Source organism: Poecilia formosa, unplaced genomic scaffold, assembly GCF_000485575.1.
Source record: "Poecilia formosa unplaced genomic scaffold, Poecilia_formosa-5.1.2 Scaffold168, whole genome shotgun sequence".
In the NCBI taxonomy this organism is placed as follows: domain Eukaryota; kingdom Metazoa; phylum Chordata; class Actinopteri; order Cyprinodontiformes; family Poeciliidae; genus Poecilia; species Poecilia formosa.
Window position 1 is genome coordinate 123,023 of NW_006800107.1, and position 13,556 is coordinate 136,578.

The 13,556-nt window shown below is 38.9% G+C and overlaps 1 protein-coding gene across 1 annotated transcript in view; it reads right to left on the minus strand.

Annotated features, from left to right (window-relative positions):
* Positions 1-13,294, minus strand: part of clvs2 (clavesin 2) — a 35,431-nt gene extending 22,137 nt beyond the window's left edge. Inside the window, exons 1-2 of the mRNA XM_007564760.2 lie at positions 12,071-13,294; positions 8,501-8,675 (exon numbers count right to left, since the gene is read on the minus strand). Of these exons, the coding sequence (XP_007564822.1) occupies positions 8,501-8,675; positions 12,071-12,459 (564 nt within the window). The 5' untranslated portion in view covers positions 12,460-13,294. The remainder of the gene's footprint in view (positions 1-8,500; positions 8,676-12,070) is intronic.
* Between the last annotated feature and the right edge of the window lie 262 nt (positions 13,295-13,556).

Genomic DNA, 13,556 nt, shown 5'->3' on the forward strand with positions numbered 1-13,556 from the left:
TAGCAGAAAAACTGAACGTTTCTGGTGCAGACGACTGACTGATGCTTCAACTAAATCAGTAACTACGTGGCTGAGCGCTGCCGTCGTTGCAGACAAAAGGCTCTGCCACCATTGTCTCTGCTGAAAGAAGGATGGAGTGGCTGAAGTGAGGCAGAGAGGAGGAACGGGAGGGCGATGATGTTATTAAAGAAAGAGGTGGGGGAGGGGGAGGAACACAGAAAGTGAAAGGTGGGAGGCCAGAGAGGAGGAGCGAATGCAAGATTACTCCACTACATCAACTCCTTTTCTGACCATGGAACTGAATATTTTCTCCATTTCAGCTTCATTTGCTTCACAATTTACTGAGTTTTATTTCACATTTATTCACTGAAAAGGTCAAAGATTAACATTTTTTCTAACCAAACTTTGTCCCATCCTAATCTGAGCAGCAGATTAATGGCATCCAGCGATAGGAGTCCCAGACGTGACAGAAATGTGTTTGATTGTTGGACCGACTGAACATCGGCCGGTTTGCTCTGCGCCGTTGTTTCCTGCTGGACGCATCGATCTGTTCCCACAAATAATGGGCTCAGTTAAAGGGGCTTTTAGCTTATTGATAAGATGCTGCGTGATTGATATTTTATCAATATCAGGACAGAACTTCCTGATGTTTCAGCTGTAATTGGCATGTAACAGGCGACACCAAGCGCTCGGCTTCAGCCACGTTATCTGCAGTAAATGTTTTACTGCAGATCTCCAGCTGGGCCAGGCTGCCTCTGGTTTTTATACAGGTTAAAGTTCAACTCAACAAAATCTAACAGAACCAACAAAATGGTGTAGAACGAAATCTCTACCAAGCTGGTGACTTTACAGCCTGCCAGGTTGCTTCTGTTGTAAACTTTACACCAAGACTTACAACAAACACAGCAGGCAGCAACATTAACAGCAGATGTGAACTTGATGCTTCACAAAATGTTTCATTTCTTCTCATTGGGCCTCAATTAAAGTTTGTTGCATGGAAACGTATGAAAATACAAACATCTACACAAATGATTTTTTCAGAATTAAAAACTAAAAAAAAGTTTTCAGGAAAAATGTTTTAATTTGACTTCACTATAAAGTAAAAACCTGTTTATTTTTTAAATGACTATTGCACAATGCCAACTTTTATTTCAGGTTGTTATTTAGAAGAAAGTCACAGATCTCTCCTAAACACCAAACCAGGTGTTTCAATATATGTTTAAACATTTCCATGTATTTAACCATGGCTAAGGCTCATGCAAGACAAAAAAGAATTAAAGAAAGGATGGGAATAAATACCACAGGTGGAATTATTGTCAGGTATAAATAAATAAAAGAAAAAAAAAACAATTAAGCACTGCTCAGAAAACTCAGGGACTTTTTGAAGTCAGAACAAATAAATATTATTAAGCTGGTTTGTTTTTAAATCATTTTCTACATCATGGTTTATTTGACATTAGAAGAAAATGTATGCATTTGTGCTTATATGTATTTATGCAGCTTTTTATCGACTCGTGAGATGATGAGATGTAACTGGATGAATAAAAGAACCTGATCAATCAAACTTCAAAACTGTTTTCTCCATTTCCGTGATGGATTGTTCAGAACTGAGAAGAGCTAAAACAAATATGTAGTTATTGCTTAATTAATTCAGGAATAATTTATATTTTTAAGGATCATCTACAAAACACATAGAAATATAATATCTGAATGCAGAAACATGGAGCTTACCAACTGAATAATTCAACATTATTTAATTTTTGTTCCAGAAATTACTCTAAAACTCTTTAATGATTTAAAGTGGAGCTGTCGGTTCGCGTGATCTAAACGTGATGAGCGGATTGGATCCTTGTACTTTACGCCACATCGTCATGGAAACACACAGCAGCTGTATTTGCACATCTTCCAGAGTTTTCCTTCCATGGATCCAGCTGCTGGTAAGAGGCTGGTTAGCTGTCGGAGTGAGAAGACGGCTCATTCATTACTGTGATGGATCACTTTCAGAACGAGAGCCGAGCTTTGACCTCTGGAACAACATGGCTTCCCAGAATGCAAGGCGGTTCTGGTCCGCTGGCCCTTTAACAGGCTGCAGGGTCGCATCAAAAACCAGAGAAATAAAACAACGAGACATTAAAATGCAGTCATTAACTTTATTCATTTGCATGCATATTCTTAAGGAGTCTGCTGTAAAAACGCAGCTGTTTGCTTCAGACTGGAAGCCAACAGATAATTCATGAGGATTTTTCTGATTTGCTATTCAAGGTTTTAATCAGTTCAGTCACTTAAAAATCCCTTCAATTATTAATAAATATTAAAGAATCATGTAAAATGTTAGGAAAGGCTGCATATTTTTAACTGATCATTTTCTTTCCACACAGAATAGATTGTAATCCAGGTGTTATGAAAACAAATGGCCTAATAACTGTTTAATTTGCCCATAATGTCTTAAGGTCATATTTCTGATCTGCTGCTGAGCTGTTGTGTTTTATTGGAACATTTTCTTGCGTGACTTTGTCTTTTTGATTGTTTTAAAACAATCCGAAATGCTAAACTGACTTATGTAAAACACAAATTTCAAACTTGTTCTGAGGAGAAAAGCAGATTCTGGACATTTGGAACTTTAATCCCTGAGTGAAACTGTAATCCTGCAGGATTATGACTGGATGGTTTGAATCCCATCATCCAGTGTTTCACCTCCTCTGCTTTCTTGGACTCTTCAACATGATCTCTTTTATGGAGCTGAAGAAGTGCAGGTCGAAGGTGTGCTTGTAGTGTGAATAGTGATGTAATGCATTTACTGTATTTAAATGGTATTAACTGTCTGCAGAAAAAGCTGCTGGTTTATTTAAATGTTGACTGTAAATATTTTCACCCATGCAGCTAAACGCTCCAGTTTGACGGCGTTATTTCTATATTTACTTATTCACAGAGCAAACCATTTTACTGTAGCCTGACATCTTATTACATAATTGTGTTGACATGTTACAACTCAATGACTAACACAAAATATTTCATTAAAAATAAGAAAAAAAGGTTCAAGTGAACAAACTTTCTCTTTGGGGCTCTTCTGTTTGAGATTTCTTACACTTTATATTTCTATTTGTACTTTTTGTGTTTTTGCATTGTTATATCCAACTGGTTTGAAATTAAAAACAGTGAATGAATGAATGAATTAGTGAATGAATGGAAGCTTGACAAAACACGATGCATTCTTTACATGCATGTGAACGCTGATCCATGCGCACGTAAAGAAAACATGTTTACTGTTTTCCAAATGTTGCTGTGTGATTGTCTCTCACATAACTCAACTTTTGTGTTTCAGTGCAAATAAATAATCCACAAAATGATTTTATTCATCAAATTTGGCTTGAAATCTTTCCCTAAATCTCATTTGTTCCTACTGGTGGCAAAAACCACAGAATAGCACAAATGGAAAATCAGTATTTAAATGGGAAACTTATTGTTTGCAAATCATTTCATAATTCTGTACATATTTCTAATTTTACACCAGATGGTTAACTATGAATGTTAGTTTATTACCAGGAGAAATTAAAAATAGACTTTTTAAAATGACGGTGGTCAAACTGCAGCACATTATCATGATCATCTCAGAAAGAGACCAAAACCAGTAATGATCCAGTCACTGGGAGGGAATTACATCAATATTCCAGTTTAAAATAATGACTTATCCAATCTTTGATCATTTTAATGTAGCAATCTGCTGTTGTTTTTCTTACTGTCTAATATTATTACAACATGTTATCATATTAGTACTTAAATGGTATTAATTGCATCCAAACACCAAAAGCACAGATGGTTGAAGTCGCGACACGAACAGTGTTTGTCTTTGAAATAAGGCCAATTTTTGCCAAATTACATTTAATTGATCGAATCTGTTTATCACATATAGATAATTGATAACATTAAACATGACTGCTGTTGGACATCCATCATCTTTAGCGTCAAAACTCCCACTTTGGGATCTGATCTGTTAGAATCTGTTGTTTAGCTGCAGATTTCTGACTGGAAGCTCATTCAGTGACCTTTCCCGTTTCTCTGGTTCCCGTCTGTCTAGACTTTACAGCCAGAGGCAAAAAAAGACCCAGAAGAAAGTTGTGAGAAAAACTAAAATTACAGAGCAGATGAGAAGCCTTGAGGAGCCGCCTCGGACTCGGCTCTGCTCTGCACACGATGCGGAGCTGCAAATTGGATGGTGAGGGATGTGGTCTGCATGCTGCTCTGTGTTGCTACTGGATCAGGGTCGGCGTGACATGAGCAGAACCGAAGCACAGCGAGCATCAGGTGTCATTTTGGTTTGTTTTACAATAACTCAGGTTCATTTTTTGGTTTGGCACATTTATGACAGATTCTGATGTGAAAACACAGACTAGATCACAGCTGTCACAATAACTGGATGATAAATCGTATCAAAAATTATTGGGATAAATGAGAATATTGTCATTTTACAATTATAATGGCATAATGATGCAAGTTTTCCCTCTCAGAAACTGAAGTTTCATTTTGCGAAAAAGACTCGGCATTAGAACCAGAAGATATTTCTGAAATCTGACGATATTAAATATCAGAATGGAAATTATCAAGCTCATTTCATAAATTTATTAATTGCTTATTGAAATAAAAAACTTAAGATGAAATAGAAATAAATACAAGATACTGTTGATACCCACATTAGTTTCTCTTATAGATATTTGAGTCCAGAAATCAGACGATTCCTCCAGAAACAAAAGCGAACCCGATCCACAGCTTCAGAGCTGAAGTTGGTGTTTCAGGTGGGAGTTAATTGAACGATGCGCCGGGTGTAAAGCTGCCATCATGCGACTGACGGCGCTGCAGAATGAACTGCATGGCTGCCATTCTGCTGCTTTAAAGTCTCCAACCTGAAGTGACTCATTCTCACTGCTCCACTATCAGATTCTCTCTGGGCACCGGAGTGAGTCAGCCTCTCCTCTGCTGCTCTAATAACTCCTCTTCTTTTATTCAGAAAGAAGAAGCAGAGTTAAAACTGTGATGGTGCCACAGAGGAGTCTTTATTCGCTGAGGTTTGGATGAAATCTCGTTTAAATGGACGACTCTCAGTCATTAGTCCATTTGATTCAACAGGAGACAAACAGCAGGGAAGGATTTCTGTAAAAAGCTGTGATTTGTTTCATTTTGTGCTTAAATATCAGAAGCTAATTTCAGATTCAAATGAACACTCAACGCTCTGCACAGCAAGAGTCCGTGTGTGTGTGTGTGTGAGGTTTCTTCATACTGTGTTTTCATTCTGGAAAAACAACCAAATTTATTCGCCTTTTCTATCAAGTGATATTCACTCAATAACTCATGTAAAAAATGCAGTTTAGAATAGCAAAGCTAATAAGTGATCAATAATTCATACTCTGTCTGGTTTTGTTTGTCTGGTTTTGTTTGTTCATTTGGGTTTAAACAAACCCAAATGACACCTGATGCTCGCTGTGCTTCGGTTCTGTAATTTGTAATTCAGAGGTTAAATGTTCCTCATGAGCAGAAGAAAGTTTTGCTCCTGGATTTCACAATGAAAATGATAAAGTGTTTGTCTCAAACCATTTTAATTAAAGGAACACCTTTATAAATAAAGGTTAAAATAAAACATGCTAACACATGACATCACCCTGTTCAGTGACTCAACACCAGGGGATTTTAATACTAACTCAGTTGAAGGTTCAACGCTGTTTTTTTCTGATGGTTTTATTTTATTTTATTTTTACTCATTAATAGATATGATTTCATATCTAACTGAATAAATTACTTTCCTCAAAAACACTCAAGTAAAACTAAAATTTCAGGTTTTCTGAGCACCTTAAAGTAAAAAGTACAAACATATCGTGCTTAATTACAGTAAATGCAACTAGTTACTTTTCACCCCAATAGAAACCAGATAAGATCAAATGAAGTCCATGATTAATAAACAATAACAAATAAAAAAAATCATCTCTACATAAAATAGACCAAAGGTTTGATGAGATTTAAATGATTTGTTTCTGGTTTAATCAGATAAACCATTTAGAATGAAAGAAGCCATAAAATGCATTCCAGTTTCAGAAAAATCTCTGTAAATGTTTAACTGTGTGCTCCTAATGCTGAATATGAAAACATGTTTCTGTGATGAAAACTCATGTTGATCTCATCTGGACGGTTCAGTTCCTCCTAAATGTGTCTGGCCCTTTAAATCTGCAGCTCAACAACTCGATGAACTCCAAGCAGATATGATGCAATAAGATACAAGACGCTTTAATTTAAATAGAAGACAGAAAGTGCAAATATTTTAGACCTACAAAGCAGATCTGGGATCATAAACTCTAACAGAAACTATAGATTATAAGTATTTATGAGCCTGGCAGGTGGGATTTTTGGAATATTTCTGGAGACTTAATGAAAAGTAGTCAAAGTATTTGCTTGCCAACTGGATGAATAGGTAATGAACTCATTGATGTCCAAATAGCTGCCTTCACAAAAAGATCCATAAATACTGAAACCTTCCCCAGATAAATAGTGTAACAAAGCAAATAAATAAGCAGAATTCACATGCAGTAAATTCTAAAATTGCAATCTAGATAAAAAGCTTTTAAAACAGAACGTTCGTTTAAAGAATCAGTCTAAAATTGTGGAAGGGAAAATCTGCAACCTGCAGTGACTCTGAGTTTTTGAATCAATCTCACCGTAAAGTGCCTCGGGTTACAGAGCAAATAAAATCCGGCTGAGAATTACCTGCAGTATATATCCAATTTTATGTAACATGTTTTACTTCCCCTGAAGGGAAAAGGTGTAATAGATCTATAGAAATGCCTTTTTCATTGCTGATAGTGGTGAAGGATGGCAGGATGAGCCAGAGGTTGCAGGCGTGCAGCCGGGTATTTGTTTGTTGGGTCTGTTTTAGCTCTTTTCCCTTCGGTCCCTTCAGGATCTTATGTGTGTTTCTGACTTTCTGGAGGTTATTTTGGTTGCAGAGTGGAAAAAATAAGAAGTTAGTGTCTAGTGTGCAGCCCTACAATGGCCTGGTTTCATATCAATGGTGGATTCAGCCTTTTGCCTGTTGGCTGCATGAAAAGGACACTTATGGAGACATTAGAGAAAAATTAAACATTAATATGCATAATATTAATGTTTTACTACATCACTACATTTTGATGCATTTACATTTTGCAGTATTTGTTAGTTTAAATAACAAATACTGCAAAGGTAGAGACATTGTCCACTCTCTTTCTTCACGTTCAGCAGTTTTCGGGTGAAATTAATGCTAAAAGTTGCTCTGACTTTGATTTCCACCACAAACCCATCAGATAATCAGTCACAGCACACCGCGTTGTCTCTCTCTTCCCCCAAGAATCGCTCTCCCCCGTTGGATCTAACTTTGACTAATGGAGCCCAAAACAAATTGGCAGATGATTCACAGCCATGTTGTGAAAGCAATAAGGAACTCCACTCATCTGCACATCAAACCTCACACACACGCAGAGAGAAGAGAGACGTTTTCCTCCCAGGTTTGGCTGCTGACTGCAGGACAGCTGAACTCTGTCCGCCGGCGTTTTCCTCCACTAACTCATTTTGATAATGATGTTAAATGTGAGCCGAAGACCGAGAAGACAAATGATTTTTCTGGGATCTGGAGAACAAGGAGGGCATTGAGTGCCTTCGTGTTTTCCTAGTTTTCACAACCCTGAAGCAAAATAATAAAAAAGATGTTTTTTTGGTATTCTGATGTTCTTTTTGGTACTTTTTGAAAGGCAGAATTGAATGTAAGAGGCGTATTTTGACAGCAGATTAATGGAAGTGAAGCTGCAAAAGAAACATGCAGCCTTTTAGTGTTTTCTGCCTCTGAATTCAAAGAAAAGTAACATTTTGGTTGAAGTGGGATAATTTAAAATTGAACAAAAATCAAAGTTAGAAAAAAATGACAGAAAAAGTAAAGCATCACAAAGTGCAAACTAAACAAAAAGCAGGTCTTAATTAAAAAATCTTAAGTCTGCTACTGTAATTTAAATCTGAAGAAATAAAAGCAACGATTTATGTGCTTTTCATACTAAATACAACTGGATGTTATTTGTGCAATAAGATGTTATATTAATGTGTAATTTCTCTATCAGGTTGTGTGTCAGAATAGTAATAAAAGGACTGGTGCTAAACCAGAGCCCTGAGGGTCTCCATGGAGACGGCTGAGCCAATCTCCTCTGATCTTATTGACTGAAACCCTCAAAGTTATTTGGAAACTAAAAAGCTGATCAGTTTGAAGATGAACCAGATCACTCTCTGGGTTCATGAGGTCAAACTGTAAAATGAACAAAACAAAACTAGAACTGAATTAATCATTGATTTAGGATCTCGTCCAAATCAAGTTTAGTTAGCGAAAACAAACTTCCATAACAACATCATCATCTGTGGAGGACAGCTGCAGTTTCTGCTTCTCGTTCTGGACACGTTTCACAGCCTCAGTCAGACGCCGTGTGGTCATGCAGCTTCTTACCTGCAGCCCCTCGATGGCCAGCCGCAGCATGCTGGGGGTCAGCTTGGAGGCCTGCTTGAAGGTGAAGTTGCTCCAGTCGATGATGAGGATGAAGCCGTTCACCTGCAGCTCCGGGTCTTCGATCATGGACTCCAGAGACAGCAGGATGGCTCGCAGGATGTCCACAAATGTGTATCTGAAGGAAACATGACAAGGTTTTCTCTTTTCTTTGAAGTAAAACATGGATGTTTCTACACATAACTCAGATTGTTTTCATCAGTTCTGCCTTTCAGATCCATAATTCCTGGCAGGTTTCTGTGTTTCTGTTTTCTGTGTAGCTAACGCTGTAGCCGACCTTAAGGCTTTAAATCTGGCTGCATGTTTCATGGCTCTTTGGTTATTGCTTCTCAGTTATAAGGTCACTGGTTCCATGCATGTGGCATCAGGTCAATTGACCAGTGCAAACTGCCCTGAGGTGTTGAGTGCTGAAGTTTCCACAGTTCCAGTCCATTCACAGTTTGGGTTCAATACAGATATCCAGTATTTTATTGTGTTGTTATGCAGTAAGACACACAGAAAAGTGCAAAACAGTTTTATGAGGGAAAATTATGCATGGCTTTAAATTTCCTTCAACAAAAATCTGGCAAACATTCATATTCAGACTTTATGAGCCGACAGTTTGTAGGAAAACATTTTAATGCAATTTTAGCTCCACCTTTGCACATCTGGAAAATGAAGTTTTTCCTTCTTCTGTGCAAAAGAATCAGGTTAGATTACATGGAGAGTGACTCTGAATATCAAGTTCAAAGTTTTACCATTGAATCTTAATTACATTTAGGTCTGGACTTTGATTAGGCCATTCAAACACCTTTGATATAAATTTTCATTGTAGCACAGGATATTTGTTTCCAGGTTTTCAGTCAGGACTACTTGGCTTCTAACACTCCAAGTCCAATAATGGTATCCACAGCATAATACTGCCACCACCATGTTTCACTCACTGGTGATTTGCAGAGTCGGTGGTCTTCCTCAGCGTTCTGATTGCTAACATGTAGTATCATCTGACCAAAATATTATCTTCCTCATTCTCTGTCTTTATGCTTTTTCTTGCTACTTTCTCAAAAACATTTGTGGGCTAATAGTCACATTTTTCCAACTTTTAGTTAGCTTACTCTTATTTACTTCAGAAATGTTAATCAGTTTGTGTACAAAAACCAAATAAGATCCACATAAATTTATATTTTTAGGATCACAATGTGGACCAGTTGAAGAGGTACGGCTGGAGAGGCCTGGCTAAATTCACAGCTAATGTAGCTTCCTGCTCAGTTTGATTTGCTTTTCAGTCATGTTGGATCTTAAACCTTAATTGCCAGTAATGAAGGCTCCTGCATGTGGCTCCTGCAGAAATCAGCTATATAAGTTGGTGCCTCTGTGGATCCTTGAGGATTTTCATCCAGCTGATGCTTCAGATTCGTCTGCTGCTCAGTTACCATGACATCGTCTTATCCTTTCATCTCTTGGTTGCATCATGAAACTAAATCATTGTACAGAATCTAAATCCATTTTTTGCAGTAGAATCTCCATAATTAACAGTAATAATATAAATTTTTATTGATTTGTGCATATATTTAACAGTAGGCAGACTGAGACAGAGATCAATCTGTTACTAAAACTCTGATTATTTAAACACTAACCAGGCCTGATCCCTTTTTAAAGCCAAACAAAATCAGGTTCTGACCCGACATTTGCCTTTAACCTCAACCTAGATGCTAATCCGGACCAAATCACGGAGCAGCCTGCGCATTTCTGGGAAAATGTGGGAAAAACGAGGAGAAAAAGAAAGAGAATGACACAGCAATATTGTATAAATAATAAATTAGAACAAATTTATGCAAATTAATGATTGATTCAATGTAGTTTCAAACTAATGTATTCAATAAAACCCATCAATACAGGTCTTAAGATAAATGTTGATTAAGCAATACCACAGTAGCAGCTTTCTTACCCTTTGAAAAACCTACATGGTTGAACTTTTTAAATATTCATAATTATAATATTATTTTTACTATCAACAGTTTCTGGATGAAACCAGTGATGTCCAGTGGGCCTTCAGGTGATTTATGGTTCCCCATCGAGCTCAAAGCAGGTGATCATGGTGTGTAAAAGCAGGCCTGCTTCCTCTCAAAGGATAATGAGATAACGAGACTTCAGTCCAGCAGCTGGTCGATCCGTCAAGCTGCATTCAGGCCCAGAGCTGCTTTGAGCATCCAAACATGCTGACATGCAAAAAGGGGATTGTTGGTTGTAACTCGCCTGCTTTTTCAACCAATTAACAAGCAGATATGTGCAACACGTAGAATTATTTGTATCAATAGATTTTTAGCAAACCTATTGATTTGAAAAGTGCAAACATCAATAAAATGCCAGTTTTTTTATGTAAGAAAAATAAAGCTATGACCTTTTGTTCCTTTCATGTGACATGCATGATGTGCAATTCCACTAAAAAACAAGAAACAAATGTCAAAAATGAAAAAAGTTTCTATAACCTGGTTGGAAAGTATAAAAAACCTTAAACTGATACATTTAACTGTTTTTACCAACCTGCTGCATTCTACCTGTAAAGAGTTTTACAAATGAATTAGATGTTCTTATGTTCTAGTTTGGGCTTTTCTAAAACTCAATAGTTTGACTCAATATTAAACTGAAAAAAAAAACATACATGAATCAAGATCCAACAAAGAGTTTTCAGTTTTAGAAGAATTACTCCTGATTTGAAAAGGGAAATACCAGAAATGACTCAACATCTACTTCACTTTGATCTTTAAGTCAAAAACTAATACAAAGCCATGAAGCCAACTGGGTTAAATAACTAGTTACATTTACTTGAGTAACTTCTAGAGTATTTTTATTGCTTTGTACTTTTTACTTTTACTTGAATCATGAAGTGTTGCTGCTCTTACTTGTGTAAATCTCTGAACTCGAACTTCACTGAATGAAGAACAAACATGTTTCATCCAAACATTCACCAAAGACACACCTGCAGTTTTTGTTAAACTTTCATAAGTTTTACATTGAAAGGACATGATTTTTTTTCTTTGCTTGATTTTGTAATTATATTATTTATGTGAACTATTTTCATTTTGGTTTCTAAAATACCAATATTTCCACACAACTTCAATTTTTACATATTAAATGATTGTTTTGATCATTTAAATTTCAGAACATGAGTCGCCTTTTTACAAAACCCTTTTCAGTCATTTCTTGCATGATGTTTATTTGAGTAAAAACACGTTGAAGTGGTTCTGCTCTTACTTGAGTTAAATCTCTGGGGACTCTGTCGTCTCTGTTAAACTGTCCAAACATATTAGTCCATTTTCTGTCGTTAATGACCCGTTTTACAATGACTATGTCTAATATTTCACAGCTGTTTGGAGCAGGTTGCTGCAGTGCTTCCTAATGACTGAGTGGTGCTGAACGGACAGCTCCTCCAGCCTCACTCATTCATTTCTACGGTTTCACAAACACAGATGTATTTTCAACGTTTTCGGCCCTAATTTCATAAAAAAACAACAACAAAAAAACTTTTCTCACCTGCTCTGGTCCCAGTTGGCTGCAAACAGGACCAGGATCTTCCTGCCGTATTTGTCCAGATTGGACAGGACTCCCGGGAAGCCGTCCTTCAGAGCCTGCTTGATGCCCGGGTCGGTGGCCTTCAGGTTCTTGAACATGTCCAGGTTCTGCTGCCGGTACTCGAAGTACTGTGCCAGCAGCCGAAACGCCTCAAAGTGGTTGAATTTCCTCGCCCTGAGGAATCTGAGGATGAAGGCGTCGTCTGTCCTGAGGAAGCCGATGTCCGGCCGGGTGATGATCATGTCCCGGACCTCCTGGATGTCCTGGTGGAGAGTCTCCGGGTTTTCCTTCAGCTCCACCTTGGCCTTCTCCAGGGTCTCCGGAGAGAGGCCAGCCTGCAGGTGAGTCATCGTTTGCAACAGCTGTCCCTCCGCGGGGGGTTCCGGCCAACCAGCTGAGGAATCGGTTAGCAACAGGGCAGGGAAGTGGACGGAGCGCGTTTAGTGATCAGTGGCTGACTTCAGATGGAGGCCTGCTGCTCTGAACACGTAATCCACCCTGAACTGCCACAGACGCCGCCGCTGCTCTCATTCTGTGATGCATTTTCTACATATGGGCCGCTCACTTTTACGCACACAATCATTGTTTTTTTGTTGTTGTTGTTTATTTTAACAAGATTTGAACTTTATTATAATTTCCAGCGTGCAGATGACGAAGCGACGTCCGCCGGGGCTTCAGGCTGCACCAACCTGCTGCTGATCCGGGTGGCCTGAGCGACAGCCGCTCGCCTCCATGTCAAAGCCGCTCCGCGCTTTCTCTCCCGATCTGTGACTCACTGACGACGGCAGCATCCCCGTCTCCCCGAGCGTCGCTCGAAGCGGCCGGACAATGCGGCACGACCCTGCAGCCGCTGCTACGTGAACACCAGCAGACCTCCGCCTTCAAAGCGCGTCTCCATCCGCGGACCTCCTGCGAGCTGCTGCTGCTGGATGAATCCGCTGTTCAAAGCGTAAATCCGCCGCTTATTCTGGGAGTGAAAGTGAAAGGCAACAGAAGGGGAGGCGTCCGGTAGTGTACAGGTGTCCCGTGAGGTTTTGCCCCCCTCCTGCCTCCGGTTGCTGCTGTTTGGAGAGGGGTGGGGTGGATGAGGTGGGGGATTACCGTCTGTTCGCTGGGAAAGTGACTGACATCCAGAGAGTCTCTGCTCGGTGTGTGGATACCACCGGCGGGGGGGATGGAAGGGAAGGGAGGAGGTGGGAGGAGGGGGAGGAGTGAGAGATGAAAAGACGAGAGAGAGAGAGAGACAGAGAGAGAGAGAGAGAGAGAGAGAGAGATGCCGAAACGGGATGCAAGGAGAAAGAGAGGACGAGGTTTGAGAGGCAGCTTAGCTAGATAGAGGATGGAGAATGAATAAAAAAATAATAATCATAATTTAGATCGTAAAATGAAGCTAAAACTAATGGACTATAGGCAACATTTGTGGCCCTTTCTCACCTTTCTTTGACCC